Source organism: Stegastes partitus, unplaced genomic scaffold, assembly GCF_000690725.1.
Source record: "Stegastes partitus isolate 25-593 unplaced genomic scaffold, Stegastes_partitus-1.0.2 Scaffold866, whole genome shotgun sequence".
Taxonomy (NCBI): domain Eukaryota; kingdom Metazoa; phylum Chordata; class Actinopteri; family Pomacentridae; genus Stegastes; species Stegastes partitus.
The window spans coordinates 149,354-168,312 of NW_007578597.1; the positions used below are offsets into that span (position 1 = coordinate 149,354).

Sequence of the window (18,959 nt, forward strand, 5' to 3'; positions counted from 1 at the left end):
GAGCTGATCGTCCACACAGGCAGCAGCTTCCTGCCACCATTCCTTCCTGCTCTGCTCTCTTTCTGCTCCTATCATGGTTTTATGTTCTTCATATCTGGTCCAGATGATGTTCTGCTCCTCGGCGGTAAAGTGAGCCGCTCTGCAGCCAGACTGGTCCGTAGTCCTGATTGGTCAGAGGCCCATAACTCCGCCCATTTTATGTGCACGCGCTCAGATCAGACAACCCTGGGTTGACTTACCGAGTTGATGACCACCGTCGTAGGACCGGTTACCCTGAGTGGGCTGTTAGGGTTAGTCAAGCTGGACCTCTGACAGATATGCTGGTATGTCGATCTGGCCTCGTGGTGCAGGGCCCCGGCCTGTGATGAAGTTCTCACCACAGATCTTGACAAGCCTAAGGGCAGGAACCTGTTCCTCTCAGAGACCAGGCTGCCAATCTGAGGCCAGCCAGCAAGGGATAAAACAGGTTCTCATTAGCCTGGGACAGCAGGTCTTTTAAAAAGTTGCAGCTTCTGAGGTGTCCCATTTGAGAGAAGTACATCGCTGGGACCATGGCAAGTGGGGCCAAAGAGGAGCCACCAAAATCAGCCTCACTCCTTTTGTGTGAATCCTTGAAAGACGGGCTGGAGAAGCGTGAAAGGACAGAAGGTTCAAAGCAGACGACTGGGCCACAAATGTGCCAGGGCGTCCTACCCCAGAGGGGCTCATGAGCCCATGAGGAAAAGACGGGTCAACAATGTACTGACTCTCTGGACCTTTGTCCTGATAAAGAACACCACGTCTCCTGACCATGCTGAGCACAGAGTCACTGCCCCCCTTGAGATGACTTCTGCTCCAGTTTCTTGCCGCTGAGCTGACCGAGAAGTCTGCACTCAGCAGGGACTGCACCGAGCGCATGAGCTTAAGAACCTACAAACATTACACCGGTAAAGAATCCCAGTCAAACTTCACCAGCCATAACCCTTAGCTCTGCTTGGTGCCTGCATGCAGGCCTCATAAAGCAGTCCATCCAACACTGTGGGCTCCCTCCACATAATCGTGCACGTTGGTGACCAAACACTCCTATCATGGTCACCTTTCAAAGCCTGGAAACGCCACAATCCACACAAAAATGTCCCTGGTGGGTTGCCATAGTTGAACAAGTTAACTGTCACACAGCCACTCCTTTCCAGGGGGCGGGGACTGGCAGCTCCGCGGAGGTGCTCACTTCCGTGTTTACAACCAGCTGTGTGGCATTCAGGTGGCTTCATGCTAAGCTAACCTGGAGCAGCAAGTGGTCTAAGGAGGCGATGCGGGACTCAGAGAGCCCAGGTCGTCACAGGGGGCGACAGCAAGAGAGCAGACATCCGCTACTCGCCGCTCGGTGCTCGACCCGGACTACCGGTGAGCGCCTGAAGCTGCATCCCGGCGGAGAGATGCCCACACGGCGGGAGAAACGTCTCCTCCCCTGCTGTCGAGCAGACGGTAAGTCTGCGCTCAGCACCGGACCCACCGAGCGCGTCAGCTGCACCGCAGCAATGCGCTGGCATCGGGATTACAGCCACAGGGACGAGTCTCCGCCTAACCCTAACCCTAACCCTAACCCTACTCTAACCCTAACCCTAAACCCTCACAGGGAGGCTGTCCGCAGACAGACCGCAGCAGGTCAGCAGGTCTGTGCTGGAACAGACACACCTGGGCACTGGACAGACCGCAAAACGCAATAAATAAGTAAAGAATCCGTTCCTATGAGCTCCTGCACCTCCTGTCACACTTGTGGCACTAACCCAGGTCGTGTTCTCCTGACTGGAGCCTTGCTTGTAAAAATGAAATTGGAGAGTTGTTCAGACGGACAGAACATTTAGAAAGTAGCCCAGATGGTCCCGCTGCAGCCTGACTGGGATCCAACAATCAGTGAACTCAGGCCAGCACAGGTGTTTCACAGGTACCCTGTGACCCAGCAAGCCAGTGTGTCTTAGAGGAGTTTCCGTTTACCCTGAAGAGCAGGGGCTCATTCCCCTACACATGAAATACCTGCCTGGGTGGACAGACAGTCTCCAGAACAGCAAGTCAATAGCAGTCAATACATTTACTGTAAAAACCTGTTGCAGAAATCCCCGTTCTTGCCTGCAGCATACTGGCTTCAACACAGTGTGCATGGGGTTCTGCTGTTCCTGCATCACGTCTTTGCATAGCGTACTGTGCTAACATGAGTGCTAGTGATGCACCTTCATCTTCAGCTCTGCACTCCTGGTAACAGGCACATCTCTTGCTGTTTCCGTTTCCTGTCACATTTAACCAAGTTTCAGTTCATGGTTCACATTTGCATACTGAGAGGACGAGTAACTCACATAGCCGGCGTTCTCGAGGGCCTCCAGCAGCTCAGCTGCATCTCCCAGGTTGTCCAGCTCATCAAACAGGCTTATGTCTGCGTAACAGAAGGAGCACAGAACACAGAAACATGAAGCTAGCTGCTTTCAGTCCACTGCACAGTGACTGATGAACAGAAACCACAGAAGAACAAAAACCTATTCAGAAATAGGTCAGTGCATTGGCCAGCAGCAATGCAAGTGGCCATAATGTGAAGTGAGACAAACTAATAGAAATGAGTTTAGTGGGAAATGTTCTCTCAGAATTCCATTAGTTTGGTTCAGTACACACACATAGTAGGACCGGACGCATCCCAAAAGCCTCGCTCTAAGCTATGCAGCACATCAGACCCAGACGTTGGACCGTTGTGTCAGGTGATGGACGAGGTTCATGCCATCCTTCCTGAGTGACAGGCACATGTCTGCTGGTGTCTCATGTCCTAGTGCTCCATCATGCTTTAAATCTATTACACAGAGAATTCTGAAGCGATATTTGACTTGAAAACCTTTTCTTAATCGCAAAACTAATCAAAATATCAGCCTTAAAATATCAACGACATGACACGAAGCTTCAGCTTGAAGTCGCTGACCATGCGTTTTCACCTGTCTTTGCACTTCCAGGTGGAGTCACGCTGTGTTTTGTTCTGCTGATTCCAGACCAGCTAGCCAGTAGCTCTCTCGCTGTGTTTGTCTTCTTTAAGCAGCAGAAAGGCTGTAGCTGGTCACATCTCGGTTCTTTTCTTTTAGGTTTGGTTGGGTGATCATTTAGTTTGGACTGTTTGTTCATTTATGCACGGCTCATGCACAGGATACTGGTGACTCTCTTCCTGCTACCCAGTGGGATTTTTAAATGTCCACAGCTCCAGTAAGGCTTGTTTTTAAACACAGAATGATTATAATTTAACACTATGAATGCTAAAAGATGATGTAGTTATTTATCCACTATGATCAAATGATCCGTGTTGAAGGTCTGTTCTGTTGATTTGTGACAGAAAACAACAGGCGCTCGAATAACTGCTTCCAAGTGAATTCAGCATGAAACCCAGGCACGGGCAAAACCATGGGAGATGTCATGTAACATTATTATTATTACTACATTTGGTTATGTTTAATTAATTAAGAAGAATATCTAATAACGTCAATAATACTACCATCAAGTGTAGCATAAGCTGAAATTATTCATGTTTAATGGGGAAAAAATTAATCCACCTTTATATAAAAAGAAATATTGATATTCAAGGGCGCTCTACAAACACACATACAAACCCAAAGAAACACACATAAACACATAAACACATATAAACACACATCATGTTTCACAGCAGAGCTCCAGGACGGTGGCCGGTCTGGGATAAATAAGGTATTTTTCTGTCTGTTCTCTGCTCACAATGAGCTCCGGCACTCAGACACTGAGGATGCAGAACCACAGAACCACAGAACCACAGAGACCACAGAGACCAGCGCTGTTACTGTGACCATGATGCTGTTGTATCAGAGCCATTACAGCATCAGCAGCCGTTTGCCTTCTGAACATCTGAAGCTCTTTGACCTGAAGACGAACCAAAGCACCACTTCAGCGCCACCGCAAAACAAGTGCACCAACACGTGTGGACTTTAGCGCATGTTTAGCTCCATCTGAGGTCCAGATGGTGGGAGAGCTCCAGCCATAGTGCTGCTCGGTGTGATGAGCATTGCATCCAGGCTCAGCGGGTTACATCATCATCATCACTTCATCTCAGCTAGCTGATGCTAACAGGCTAGCTGGGAACTCGAACCCTTCAGACTCGGAGGGATGACCGGATGGGTTTAAAGGCACGCCGGCTGAACTCCGGGTCCTGCCCTCTGTTTTTATTACCAATATGTGTGGATTCAACTCCAGCAGCTAGCCGAAGCCCCCCAGCTGCCCACAGTCCGTGTTTCCAGAAGCTCCGCTTACCCCACTCTCCGCCCTGGTCGATGGAGAGGCCGCCCGGCTCCATGGCCGGCTGCTGGGGGTCGAAGTGTAGCGTGAGGTCGGCGGACATCCTGCTCTGGATTCATCAGTCACTTGTGACACGGCGACGAGCGGAGACCAGGCGACGACCAGAGTCACTGCTCATGTTTCGGCTGTTTGCTACGAAACTTCCTCCTTGACGCACAAATACACGTCTGACTTTAGCGAAAGTCTACGGGAGCCGCCGAGGGACGGAAAAGACGCGCAGCGACAAGAGCGGCGCCGCCGTGGAGCCGCTGCTGCCCGAGGAGGCCACAAGGCGGCGGCAGAGAACCGCGGCTTGCCGGCGAGGAAGCTGAGCTGTGAGTCGGGGTGGGCCAGAGGTCTCAGGAGGAGCCCAGGAGCAGGTTCCGACGGTACCGGCAGGACGGATCACAGTAACGTAGCGGTAGCGCTGGTCTCTGTCATTTAAATGTCATTAAAATAATTACATGTATTAATATAATTATTACTTTTTAAATTGTCCTTCATGGCCGCTGTTCCACCTTTTTTAAAGTTATTTTTTTACAGAGGTTAACACGAGTTTTTGTGCTTTAAAAAAGGAATAAAATCATCATCACCATCATCATATGAATAATATTATTATTATAATATTATTATGCCATATACGATTCTGTGATCTATAAGAATATGAACAATAGTCAAGCAAGCATATTTATTAATTCAATAATAATAGCAATAATTCTTAATATTATAAATAAAGTGGCTTTTTTAATACTTAATCTGCTGTCCATCATAAAAACCTTCTGACAGAGGTGAGCTTCAGCCCACTGCCTCCTGGGATGTATTTATTCTTATTGTTGTTGTTACTATTATATACGTGTACAGAGCACACATTACATAGAACAATAATTATTATTATTTCTAATATTCTAACTGCACCTGTCCAAGACACATTTACAAAGTTCTTTACAACAAAATAATGTCAAAATAGACAAATAATGAAAACAAATCCAAACAGATATGAACCTAAATAATAGCTGAGTTGCTGTTTTGCTTTTTCCTAAACTTTTATGAAGCACATTTAAGACAACAGCCTCTGTGTCTACGTGCCCTCCAGTAAACAGGATCAGCATTACTGAAGTATCCTGGCTCAGTAAATACTGGGTCAGGACCCCACAGGTCTCAAGACCTAACATGTAGCCCTATGCCCAACGCTGCTCAGCTGTTGTTGGTGTCTTCCAACAGACAGAGAAACTGGCCTCAAGCTGCCTCGACCAAACCAACAGTCTGTGTGTTGTTCAGACAGAGAATGGGCTTCATGTTGGTAGTGCTCCTCAGGTACAGGTAGCAGCCTGTCAACGCTGATGGCTTCAAGGGAAACTCTAAGGAAAACTGCTGAGGCTTAAAGCCGGCACCTCCCGGGGTTTTAAAGGATGAGGCCGAGTGCAGCGTGGTCACACAAGGGTCGCACAAAGACCACATTAACTGACGACAAGCCACTGGTTGTACTATCACAACTGTCAGATAAGTGGATGAAACGTGAGCTGTGAGTGCCTCTGAAAGACGTCTCCATCAATGTGTTCCCTCAGCTGTCTGTTCCACAGTCCTGCAGCTCCAGGTCACGCTGGAAGCCTCTGCTGGACGGTAGAGTGCAGTCGACGGGTGTCTTCACTTCTTCTGGCTGGTTTGAGAGACCGGGCACTGAAACCTCGTTGCTTTATTTACACCCTGACGTCTCACCGTGAGTCACTGGAGCCACTTCCACATGGCAGTCATGTGAGAGCGGTCAGCGTCGCATTCATCAGCGTGTGAGCCGACGTTAGAGGGACGTTGTAGGCCAGGTGTCCTCCACACGTTCTCACCAAACAAAATTTCATCTGGTGCTTCGGTTCAGTCAGTTAGGCCTCAACAAATGAATATGTGTAATGTGTTGGTTGACCGGTGTTTCTGATCCGAGCCAGCCTGGTGATCTGACCACAGCAGTCGAGGTGCTGGAAGAGCAGCTGGTTCTGAAGCCAGCGGCCATCGTGGCTGCTGTGGACTGGACGGATGGATGCTTCCATGGCCTCATGTGCTGCTGACCTGTCACTTCTGGTGTGAGTGGGACTTGAGTGTCACAACAGGGAGCGCAAGCATCTGGCTTGGAAGCGCTCCAGGCGCCTGCAGACCCTGTTGGAGGACTGACGGGGAGCCCAGGCTGCCTGTCACAGCCCAGCTCTGGAAGCTAACAAGGAGGGAAACTGTATTCATGCAGGTCTGTTCAAAAAACTTCACGGTAGACAGGAAGAAAACAAATGCAGTAAAGACCAGAAAGTTGTCATGTGAGGGAAAACGCACGCAAGGATATTTGTCCAATGTCTTCTGTGGCTCTGGACGAGGTTGTTTTCTTTTTTTAAAGTTTTATTTTTGGCCTTTTCTGCCTTTATTGATAGTGACAGTGACAGAGAAACGTGGGGGAATGACATGCAGCCAATGAGGCGCTGTGTCGGGGACAGTAGTCCCTGTACACGGGTCGCCCGTCCGACCCGCTGAGCTGTCCAGGCGCCCGACGAGGTTGTTTTCGAAGCGGACATCACGTCTCGTCGTGTCTTGTCCAGGCAACAGGCCCACATCAGACAGACGTGCCGCTGTGTCCTGCCTTTGCGGCTCTTGGTGGAGTCGAACTGCGTTTTCTGTCTACGGCTGTAAGGAACAGCTGATTCCAGGCTGGTGAGCAGCGGCCCTCCTACTGGTTCCCACTCCGCTAGGCACTGAGAGGGCTGTTTTCACCGTGCTGCCAGGATCTTCTCTTCAGGTGTTGTTCAGTGATAGTTTAGTTTGAATTGCCTGCTGACTTTGCGTTTGCAGATGTTTTTACAGTGAAATACATGATGTGAACATAACTGATGGTGTACAGTGGAGGATCAGGACTGTTTCATGTCTTCACAGAGATGCTTGAATTATTGAACCACCATAAAACAAACAGGATTCCTGACGGCGTGCTGTGCAGACTTTACAAACAACCAGTGGTCTAAGCTGTACGCACACATGCATCTCTACGAGGTTAAGCAGCTCTTAAAAGGTTTGTTCTTTAACTTTTTGATTTTAATTGTGTCACAGTCAAAGGCGCGAGCGGCACTGTGCGTTAAAAATGGCAGCAGGTGTACAGCGGCCTAATCCTTTATGGACATTTCAGGTCGTAGTGAGATTAACCTGAGGTGGTCCGGTTGATTCCCTGCTGGGCTGGTTTTCAAAAGAACAAGCCCCCAGTATGTCTTAAGCTAATACTGTAAGGTAAAGACTGAAGCAGAGGTTAGCCATCTGCCTGCAGTCTGAAGTCCAGCGACGATATAAAACTCTAATCAGCTCGTTTATCGTTTCAATCACTGTGAAGTCCAGGATACTGCTGCTCGTTAGCCGCAGGCTTTATTGCCACAGTGACTGTGCACCTTGTTGGAGTAAAGTTTACACAGATTGTCACAGATCACAGCGTTGGTGGTCGTGACAAAGCTCGCCTGTGATTGGAGCATTCTCAGGACTCATATTGATTGTGTGTGAAGCCCCTCACGGCCAGACATGGACAGCAGATTAACAGGTCCACCTGATGTGTTGGCCAGCGCTTCAGCACTAAAATGGATTAATGGCTTTGCTCACATTTTGTTGCTGAAGCTGCTGCGATGCGTCTCCTCAAACACAGCATCCATGTTGGAAAAAGGCTTTTAATCCCCAAAAATTCTGCGTCAGTAACATCATCATCATTTATTCATGTATAACACCGACCACACATTCGACGTACACCCTCAGATAATGAAGCAGCCTTGATGAAACGATGACAGCGCCATGCTGGACCACTGCAGCTCGGCTCAGTGACGGCGTCCCGTGGTAACGCAGGCCCACCGGACGGCTCCGGGCTTCATCTGAGTCACACAAATCACCCAAAATGATTCAAACCACCAGACTTCATCTAAAATCTCAGATCATATCCGCCTCACTTGCGTGTCTTTTGAAGACATTACCTGCATCTGTGTCCTCATAACAAGTTTTTTCATTATTCATCTGCCGTCTAGAACGAAGCGACCGCCTGACCTGAACCCAAACTACATTCTGTCGCCACCATGGCTGAAGATGTGGAAAGTTCTCCTGCACAGAGTAAAGACAAGCAGCTGTTGTTCCCCAGAACCCACTCTCTGTGGACACAAATCTGCCTGTTGGCTCAGTTTGCCTGAAGACTTTGAATGTCAGCGTGTTCTGTGGTTATAAGGACATGACTGAAAGTAAACAAATCCGATGAAGAGCGCTTTGCTGCTCAGGCAGCCAACAAAGACAGAGAAAGCCCCCTGCTGGTCAGAAGACAATGCTAACCTAATTAGGCACAGAGCAGCAGAAACAACAGCTAGATGATGCTATTCATGTGACACACGGCTTTAATTTGTATTTACCGCCGAACAAATCCATGTCAGACTGGCAGAGGCCTCTTACTGTGTCACTTCAAGGCACTTTGGGGAATTTACTGCCGTTTTGCAGCATGGCTGCTGCTACTGAGTCCTTCTGTCACTGACGTTGAAATGATGTCTGGTAACTTGTTTGGCGTCGTGTTTTAAAGAGAAAGAAGAAGAATTTGCTGCCACTAACCGAGCAGTGAAAAGCAGCGAGAGAGCTGGAGGACGAGCTTCTTCTAAGCAAAGAGAAACCCCTTTTTGCTGAAGGGATTTCGAGCCCTATTTCATCTTTTGTGTGCCAGATTGATGACCTACGAGATGGATGATGTTCTGTAGTGCTGCGTGGCATTGTCTTATCCCGGCCCGCACAAAGAGGGAGAACACTTATCATCTCGGGCTTATGTATAGAGCAAGGGGGCAGGGGTTGTCAGAGTGCTGAAGAGGGTCCAGGAGGGCGGGGGTGGCCCAGGTCCCCTCTGATAAAGCGTGATGGAGATGGGCTAATGACAGCCAGGCAGATGGAGAGAGCAATCTCCCATGACGACGCAGCCAGAACCTCCATCCTGAAGCCAGAGGAGGACGGTGACAGAAAGGGAGCCGCAGAAACAAAAAAACAACCTGCTGTTGGATGCATGTGTGTGAGCTGCAGCCCGTGCATTACTGGGCCGCGGCGCTTTGCATGAATGCATGTGCAGTGGTGTTTCAAGGCGACTTGAAGCAGACGCTTTGTTGGTAACGCTTGTGCTGCCTTTGAGCTGCACTGGGACTTGCTAGCAGGTGGCCCAGGTTTGTGGAGCTTGGTTTAGGATTAGGCTTTAGGACATTGTTTGGTGGGAATGGGGCTGTGAATACAAAGGGATTAGTGCAAAGGGTTGCTTCACTGGCTGTGAGTCTGCATGTGTGTGTTGGAGAGGTGGTTGATGGGGGAGCAGGAATCTGAAGTTGATGGATGAAGTAGATAATCAGCCAAATAAAACATTTGCTATAATTAGGCAAAGAAATAAACTTTCAAAATCAACGTCAATACATAAACTGACTGAATAAATAGCAAGTAAGAAAAAACACTTGGTGTTTGTGGGCAGCAAATGTTCTGATGCTGTCGGTTAAGCTTCATGACAAACCACAAAAATCTGAGAAAGTTCAGATTGCCACCCAGAGAAAACATTTCTGTAGTTCCCACGTCCCCCTCGTGCACTGAAGAGAAAAAAGGCCCACCGGAGTCATCTCAATGCCTTGAACCATGTGCCACCATTAGGGACACACAAAGAGCGATCTGACAAATGACCGTTTTAATGTCCCTCTGTGACTTTAATGAATTTATACGTTATCTGGCCCTAATGGAGGCTGCGGCTGAGGGGCTGGCGCAAGGCCATAACAAATGAAAAGCTCTGATTAGTGTAGAATGAGCTGAGAAAAAAACGCCATTTGTCTTGGTTAGCATCCTCCTGTGCTCTTTTATGGGCCGCTGTTACAAGGACGGTGGAGCCGGGGTGCTGGTCCCATTAGCGGGGCAGGCCCACAGGCCCGCTGAGTGGTCAGCGGCCCGGGCGTTGACGGAGCGTCTGCTCGCTCTGTAGTTCAGGACTGAATGCTCAGTGCTGCTTGACTCCTGAATAACCTTGTGAGGTACCGAGCTTCACCCCTGCATGACCCCATCTGAGCAGGGTGTGGGGGGCCTCCGGGGGGGACCCAGACCTGGACTCACACTAACAACTAGGTAAACGCAGGAGAGATCCCTCAGAGCAGCCGGCACCACATTACACACCGGCTTCACATCCGGAGTTTGCAAAGGTTTAGTGGAGTTTAAGCAATTAAGTAGTTAGTTGGAGTGAATACAAGCTGTGAGGCAGATCTTCTTTTTGTTGCACACGGAGGTGGACTCCATTAAAAGGAGGTGATCGCAGTCTGTAACTGATTATTTAGACCAATGTATAAATCACTAAACTGTGAGCTAAACTGGGTGTATTTTCTTTTAAACTCTATAAATGATATATACCAATATGATACAAGAAGTATGCTTAAGTGAACACATGTGAAGGCAGCGTGATCATAGCATACCACAATGTTGTTGTTATAAAATGAAATGTACAATCTTGAAAAAGGGCATTTTCCCACAAAACCACAACCATGACTTTTATTTACCATGAAGTCAGCTTGTTTGCTAGGTAGGTGCTACAGCCAGTAGCATAGCATAATACAACTAATATATCGTAAAAACAGCTCGCAAACTAGTTAAATTTATGTCATTAGTTTAACAAAAAGACTTGCTGCCTTTATGCTGTTGGTTTAACATAAAGTCTGCTAGTTTGTTAGCCTGCTAATGCTACCGGAAGCCAATGCATCACAACCCTATTAGTTCAATGTAAAGGCAGCTATTTAGCTACCTAGCTAACCGGTATTACAGCCAGCCCATAGAGCATAATGGTATTTATTTAACATAAAGACAGCCACTTTGCTAGCTAACTAGTGCTACAGCACGCTAGTATAGCACAATGCTATTAGTTTAACACAAATTTGGCTAGTTTAATAGCGAGTACCACAGCAAGCTAATATAGCATAATGTTATTAGCTAACATAAAGTTGACTAGTTTGCTAGCTAGTGCTACAGCAAGCTAATATAGCATAATGTTATTAGCTAACATAAAGTTGACTAGTTTGCTAGCTAGTGCTACAGCAAGCTAATATAGCATAATGTTATTAGCTTACCATCACGTTAACCGGTTTGCCCGCTAGTTTATAGGGTTAGCAGGCTGTTATGGCATTATGGTATTGGTTTATTCAGACTGGTAATAATATGCTTTTAGAGTCATTTTTCATGGTCTGAAATGCAAACTGACTGTATTAAGTGGTCAGGGCTTCTGAGCCCTGTTTACCCTACATGTAGTTAAAAACACATATTTATCAGAGGTTAATTAAACTTATGTTTCTACTGGAGCGACCTGCTGGCAGCACAACACCACAGACTGCTGTTAGTGTTTCCCTCATAGACTCACTGGCTGCACTGGTTTTAATGGAGATTTCTCAGAATGTAGAAGCAAAGTGGAGGCAGACTGTCTTCTCATTATTACTATTATTATTATTATTATTGTTATTATGATTGTAGGACCGTTGCTGTGGACGTGTCGCACCACGCCGTGTCACGGGGAGCGGGCTTTCGTCACGGCCGTGGCGGCGCTGGCTCCGGAGCTCGCTGTCATTGGGAGAAGCCCCGTCCCGCCGCCCCCTCCCTCCCTGGCGGGGCCCCGTGGACCGCCTCGCTCCGCCAGTCGGGCCGGAGAGGAATGCGCCGGGATGCGGAGCAGCAGCGACTCCAGGAGCAGCATGGACGCCAGTGATCCGTATCTACAGCTCAGTAAGTAGGCTCCGGTGGCCCACCACGGCCCGCCGGGACTGTGGTGTTCGTGTCCGCGCTGCTGCGTGTGGTTCTGACTCGTCAGGGCTTCGTGCCGTCTTCCGTCCGGACTTTAACCGAACACCGGATCCGGTTGTCGGGCTTCGTCGTGGAAACGGAGCAATAGTCGGTTTGTAAGTAGTGTGGCGACGATGTGGGCAATGCACGAGCCCGGAACCGCTCAGGTGCTGCTGGTGCTGGTCAGCGGGTCAGAGGTTGGCGCTCATGTGATTTGTGGCTGAACTGTTGGAGACGGAACCAGCTTATGGGTCTGGGACGGTGCTCGGTCCTCGGAGAAGTGCGTGGACCTGCAGGAATGGCGGATTTCTGCCGATAAACAAACTTGCAGCCTGTTTGTGGCAGAACCGAGCCCCAGACGCGCCCGGGTCGCGGTGGCCCAGCTGGACGGCACCGTGATGGGACGCGGGTCTCTGTAGAACTGATCTCTGTGACTTGGCCCTTGAGCAAGCTGGTGGCTTCTCTGCATGATCCCTGTCTGTGATGCACGAATCCAGTGAGAGGAGGAAATGGGCCGAACCGGACCCCGCAGCACTTGTTTCACGGAGTTTCTGCAAAGCGCCGCTGCTGACTGATGTTGAAATGACATGAGTCACTTCTCACGTGATGTTTGTGTCCTGTCTGAGCAGGCAGCTGCAGTCAGAACCAGCAGCGCCTCTGAACCGGTTCTGTGGGAAAATGAAGGATAATAATGGGCTGTTAGGAGGAGACAGACAGAACCGAGCAGCCTCCTGATGCTGTGGCAGATATCTCAGCAGCGTGTGGAGGAGCTCCCTGGGGAGCAGCAACATCTGGATGGGAGAGCAGGCAGAGGGAAGCCCACCGGGCCCTCAGGCCTGCTCAGCCTTCCTGCTCTCTGTTCTCGGATCGGGTCGTCGTGGCATCCAGATTCACGCTGATCCCACAGCGGACCAGTGTGTCTTTGAGCATGTGTCCAACTTTTCTGCTGAGTTCTGCTTTTCCAGGTTAAAGTTACAAACTGCTCTTCTTCTGAGAACTGGATCCGTTTGGGTTCTGTCGTCCCATTACGGTGCCACAGTCCTGAACTATGAGCAGACTTCATGGTTCTGGAGGTGGTGTCATAAACCAGCATTGCTCCGGTTCTGCTCCTTCGGCACATGGACGTGATGAACGTTGGTAGTAAAGCCCTGGAGCTTCAGACCAGCGACTGGGCGACTGTCCCCGGCTGTGACTTAGCAGCACCGGCCCACATGAAGCAGCGCTCGGATCTGAACGGTCTGGCCTGGCGTCTGCCATCAGCGTGACGGGAAGGAGAAGCAGTGTGGAGTCACAAAAGCAGAAGCAGCAGCAGCAGTGTGGTGGCCATGTGCAGACTGCTGCTGATCCTCCTCCAGACACGTTGTGTTTGAGCAGGTTCTGCCGGCGGCCCGCCCGCCCTGCACCACCATCAGCATTTCTCTCTCAGCACTTCAGCACTTTTTCAAATTTTCCGTCAGTGGAAGTGATTCCAGACAAGCTGACGAGCCGCCTTTGGCCACTTCTGACAGTGAACTTCTTTAGGTCGCAGATCAGGGAAGTCCTGACAGAAAGAAGAAGGAGTGAAGAGGAGAAAATAAAAAGGGGGAAGTGGAGGCTGGAGCAGGAGGTCATCCTCTCATCTGAACTCTCATCACTGACCTGGCAGCACCTCCACGTCCACACGGCTCAGCTGCAGACATGCAGACCGTCCACTGGGCAGCACACTGAGGCTGTGGTGGTGGCATGTGACCCGAAGAATGTGGGCTGTGCTGAAACCTACAGACCCCCCCCCACACCCCACTGCTGCTGAATGAAATAAGCCACACAGGTAGCGAGGACAGGGTGTGGCTCTCTGCAGGTGTTTGCTCAAGCATTCTGTAGCTGGAGACCTGGAGTGGCTTCGTTAGCACACAGTGGGTTCAGCAGGGCTGGTTCTGAGTGGCTTCGTTAGCACACAGTGGGTTCAGCAGGGCTGGTTCTGAGTGGCTTCGTTAGCACACAGTGGGTTCAGCAGGGCTGGTTCTGGGTGGCTTCGTTAGCACACAGTGGGTTCAGCAGGGCTGGTTCTGAGGCGCCGGTGTAACACGGGCTTGCTCGTCTTGTGCGAGTGGGCGCTTGATTGTGAGAGCAGGATGAGGGAAAGAAGGGGCGTAAGGAGGCCATTCCCTGGGCTAATTGCCAGTAATTAGTCATTAGTGAAAAAGGTCAAAGCCTTGATTTAATTCCAGCTTTAATCAAGCAGAGCCTTGGACGGCCCACGTGCTGCAGCAGTGTCGGGTTCGGACGCCAGCTAGTGCTTCACTAATTACGCAATAACAACATACGTGTCACGCATAGACGCACGACACGTCTGCACACAGTCCTCCCGTTCTGACCGTCCATCATTGTTCTGAGTGTTCGATCCGGTTCCGTTTCACATCAAACACGGATCTACAGGACCACGAAGTAATGAGCCAGCTGAGAGGCACTTATTCTCTAGTCATGGGTTCAGGACGTTGTCAGATGCTGTGAGTAATTATAACGAATGAAACCGAGGAAAACAGAAGTAGAGGAGGACGGTCTGACGCTACGTCAGTGTTTCAAAGCTTCGTTTGTAGAGCGGCTGCAGTTTTACAGAATGTTCATCACAGGACAGCAACACGTCTGGTCCCAGCGCCGCCGCCGCCGCCGCGTCCCAGCAGCTCGGAGCAGGACGTGGTTGTTCTTCACCATCTTCTGCATGAAGAGATTCACTCTGCTGCTGACCAACAGACCCATAGGTCAACACACGTCATCATCGGCCCCACGCCGAGTCCAAACACGTGCTAACCAGAACGTTTAGCCCCACCGGGCTGCTTGACACCACCAATAGGAATGACCAGGCGAGATGTATGGCTCAGAAAACGACCAGAGGAGAACCAGCAGCAGCAGCAGGTAGCAGCTCATGAGATGGTATCACCCTCTCCATGAGCGACACCAGGAGCACGGCGTGAACCTCGCTCGGCTAACCCTAACCCTACCCTCTGAGCACCGCTGTAGCACAGTCCTGTCCGACATCCACGTGTCGAAGTGTGTCGTCCACACATTATTGACTGTTTATTGTTCTATTATTATATATTATTGTTCCTGCGTTTCAAGCTCCCGTCCCTACAGAGGTCCATGAACACAGCACCGCCGGCAGCAGACGGGCCCTACGCACAGCCATCCCTCCTGAGATCAAAGTCTGCTGATTAGATTATTAGAAGTTCAGATTAAACATTTAAGAGCGAACCCTGAATGTAGGCCTGCCAATTATCCTCCTCCCACATCACCACAATCCATGATCCAGCTGTGACGGCTAATTCTGGCTCTCAGGGTTAATGTGCTGAGTTCTATGTGGGCCACTGCTGCTCCATCAGGCAGCGTTCAGGCACCGGCTTTATGTCAGCGCCTCCCTGTGGGGCTGCTGCACCGGAGGAGGAGGAGGAGGAGGAGGCCAGCGTTTCTCCTCCTCCTCCTTCTCCTCCTCCTCCTCCTCCTTCTTATTCTCCTCCTCCTTCTTCTTCTCCTCTTCTCCTCCTCCTCCTTCTCTTCCTCCTCCTCCTCCCTCTCCTCCTCCCCCCCCTCCTCCTCCTGTGCCCGGTCTCTTGCCAAGCTGCTGTCACTGAGGGGATCTGGTTACTTGTGTGTCTCTATTCAGCGCCGTATAGACAGTTGATCCGGTCACATGCAGGTGGTCCACACAGAAAGTTCTGTCGGGTCGTGTAAGTAGAACAGATGCAGTCGTGCCGGGGACGGGTTCGGGTTGGGTCTGGGCTTGTTGCTGCTGTACTTCAATGCAAGTGAGTGGAGGCTGAAGGACGGAGCCGGCTGAGCGTCTGATAGGCCGGAGGGCCGAATTAAAAGCAACAGCTGCAGACCAGCAGAAGGTTCAGTTTCACATTTATTGGACCGGGCCATTCTCTGCTGGTGGTGATGTGCAGAACTTCATCTGTGGGTGTAGGTATGGAGCTGCTGCTTGTTGCAGTGTGAGTGAACCTGGGCCCTGCTCCGCTGGAGGCCCGGTCTGACAGATGCAGCCTTGCAACGAGCGGTTTGTCGTTTATTTAGCTGCCCTCAGGATTTGTCGTGTATTGTTCCTCGTCGCCTTTAAGGTATATTTTTGGCCTGTGTTTGCATCTGGGTTTTCGCTTTGCAGCGTGTTATCTTGGCCGTCCTACAGCACTGGAAAAGACAATTCCTGACTTCCTGGAATGCTTTAGCACTTGTTAAGCACACAAACATGCTAACGCAGCACACAGGCGGCTCAACACGCCGCCAACAATACAGCTGAGAATGCTCGGCTGTTTCTGTGCCGGATTGCAGATGTTTTGAGGAAGAGAAAGAGAAAATTCTCGGCATCTCGCCTACTTTCCTCGACTAATATTCAACAAAAAAGAGTGAAATGCAGAAATGTCGAGGTGTAAGAAACGACTCCATCGGCATCGTCACCGTCTTCCAGCGCTCTCCGGTCTGCATCCTTTTCAGGGGGAGTAGTGGGAAGCCTCTGGTTGCACTTTGCTTCTAAGCGTGACCCGTCCACCATGACCTTGCTCGCGGCCCCCGCCCCCTGCTGGTGGACGCCTGGTCGTGCCACGACAACAGGTGTCTCTGCACAGATACTTGTGCCGACTCTCCGAGAGAGAGACAGGAGCTGAGTGGGCGGTGAAGAGCTGATTTGTGCAGCAGTCGGGCAGCAAACAGCTCCTGTGGGATTGATCTCTGGGGAAGGATAATCTGGGTAATCCTATAAGCGGCGCCGGCTGGACTCCGCCTCTTTTGCTCTTCGCCGACGCCCCCCCTCCACCCGACCCTCCCTGTCCATGCCGACCCTTCAGTCCTGTCCTGAAAAGTGGTTGATCGAGCATCCGCTGAGTGTGACGCCTGGTCCTGAGCGACTGGCGTGCGGCCAGCGCCACACTTCCAGAGAATGTGGCACCCCGTCGCATCGCCTGCAGCCGGAGGCAGCCCCGGGCGGGACGGAGGCTGTGGTCACTGTGAGTACCTGGGTTTGTCCTGCTCTGTGTGTGCTGGAGAGAGAGGCAGCCCGACTGCAGCGCTGTTGTCTCTGGTTTTTCCACAGAAGTGAAGCCTGAGCTCTGAAAGCTGGTGCTGCACAGATGCATGACAGTAATGCAGCCTCTAATCCCCGTGCACTCTTTGATCAAGTTATTCTGAATTATTTCCTCAGTCCGTTGACCTGTTTTTTTTTTCTTTCTTTCTTGGATCTGCATTGTTCCATATGAATTATATCTACTCTTCGCTGGGATGCATTGTTCTGGCTTTGTGGACCCTCAGTGCAGATGCAGAGCTATTCGATGCCGCTAACAGCTCAGTTCCTGCTTTTCAGACCGTTGGATCATTTCAACCAGTTGTGACAGGATCAAGGCTTTGCTGTTGCACGTTACAATCGAGAGCTTGTGACTCAGTTGAGGTCTCAGATGTGGTCAGCAGGGACGCCAGCCAACCTGAAAGGATGCTTGCAGCTCTCGTTGCCTTTTCCTTCACTACGTGTTTAACTCTCAACACCTGTCCCTTCCTATTAGCCGCTCTCCATCCCGCTTTCTCTCTCGGTTTGTGTCTGCTGTCTGTCACCCTGCGTCCTTCCATCAGCACTCACCCAGATGAGCTGTTTTTTTACTTGTCCTCTCTGCTGAAGAAGTGCAGGAAGTATTGATGCGAGCTCCCTTGAAGACATGCTGTGCTTAGCCTATTAAGTGGCTGCACTGTTTGCCGATGTGCACGTGCATATGTGTGCAAAGTGTAGGTAGGAGAGCACTCTTGTGTCCTAGCGTCCTTGAGAGAAGTGTGCAAACACTCTGCGTTTCCTCCTCGCTGTAACCCGTGCCAGTGTTGGCCAGATTGTCCAGGCCTGGGTTGAAGTAAAGGCTGAGATCAGAGGCAGAGGGTGCGTTGGATGGCAGTCCACATGTTGTATGTTCATGATGGGAGGTCAGCGTTTTGTCTTCCATCCCCTCTGCTACGAGCACAGCAGGACACTGGACACAGCTGTGGTTAAATCCATATTATTCTAAGCCTTCAGTAATGGTGATGAAATGCAGAGTGTATTCAGCGCTTAGTCTGTATTTAATATTATGAGTGATTCAGAAAAAACAAAACAGTCAGACTTTGGTATAATCGAGGCTGGACCATTAAACACAAGCTGAGCGATCTCTACAGCGAACGGGACCAAATTCTGAAGCAAAGCTTTTGTTTTTTGTGTTGATTGTCTATAAGTGAGACAGACGTTGGTCTATGGAGACTTGTGCTGAACGGTGTAGCACCACAGCGCTGCGTGGAGGCCACGTACACTCCAGTCACGCTGCCGACTGTGTTTGGAGTTTTGGTGAGCTGATGTTCACATTGTGCTGCGTCGGAGGCATCGATGGTGAACTGTGATGTGCTGTAGAAGGAGATTAGATCAGCAGCTGTACACATCAGTGAGTGAAACCCAGTCGCTGCCAGACGACTGACATTCAGCTTCAGGTGTGCTCTGAGTTTTGTGCTAAGTAGCAGATATTAGCGGCTGCTGACCTGAGACAGCCAACGTGGTGAATCCTGCTTCTGGAGCGCTAGCGTGTAGCTTCACTGAGCTCTGAGCATGCGAGTAGGCCAGACGCCACGCCCTGCTGCTGCCTCCGCTATCGGCACGACGTGTGTTTCTCTGAATTTCTTTTCTTATGTTTCTTATTGTTTGCCCATGAGGAGTGTATTTCATTCCTCAGATGCTGCATTGCTCCGGTTAGCTTCACTAACTCAGCTGATTGTGACGTGTGCTTGTCTTTCTAGGACCTGGTCACAGGTCCAGAGGTCAGGTCGCCGTGGTCACACTCACTGGGTCACAGCATGAGACGGGCTGGATCGTGTGTCCG

At 50.3% G+C, this 18,959-nt stretch overlaps 2 protein-coding genes across 6 annotated transcripts in view; one reads left to right on the forward strand and one right to left on the reverse strand.

Annotated features, from left to right (window-relative positions):
* The window catches only part of atf6 (activating transcription factor 6), a 37,457-nt gene extending 32,968 nt beyond the window's left edge, over positions 1-4,489 (reverse strand). Inside the window, exons 1-2 of the mRNA XM_008293231.1 lie at positions 4,285-4,489; positions 2,331-2,407 (exon numbers count right to left, since the gene is read on the reverse strand). Of these exons, the coding sequence (XP_008291453.1) occupies positions 2,331-2,407; positions 4,285-4,372 (165 nt within the window). The 5' untranslated portion in view covers positions 4,373-4,489. The remainder of the gene's footprint in view (positions 1-2,330; positions 2,408-4,284) is intronic.
* Positions 4,490-11,956: 7,467 nt separating this feature from the next.
* rxrgb (retinoid X receptor, gamma b) overlaps positions 11,957-18,959 on the forward strand; it is a 26,551-nt gene continuing 19,548 nt past the window's right edge. Inside the window, exon 1 of one of the 5 annotated variants that reach the window (XM_008293233.1) lies at positions 11,957-12,054. In XM_008293233.1, coding sequence (XP_008291455.1) covers positions 11,994-12,054 — 61 coding nt within the window. In that variant the 5' untranslated portion in view covers positions 11,957-11,993. Of the gene's footprint in view, positions 12,055-15,768; positions 15,813-16,023; positions 16,052-16,836; positions 17,085-18,959 lie in introns of those variants that run through there. The other 4 variants (XM_008293235.1, XM_008293236.1, XM_008293237.1 and 1 more) reach the window with 4 other exon arrangements.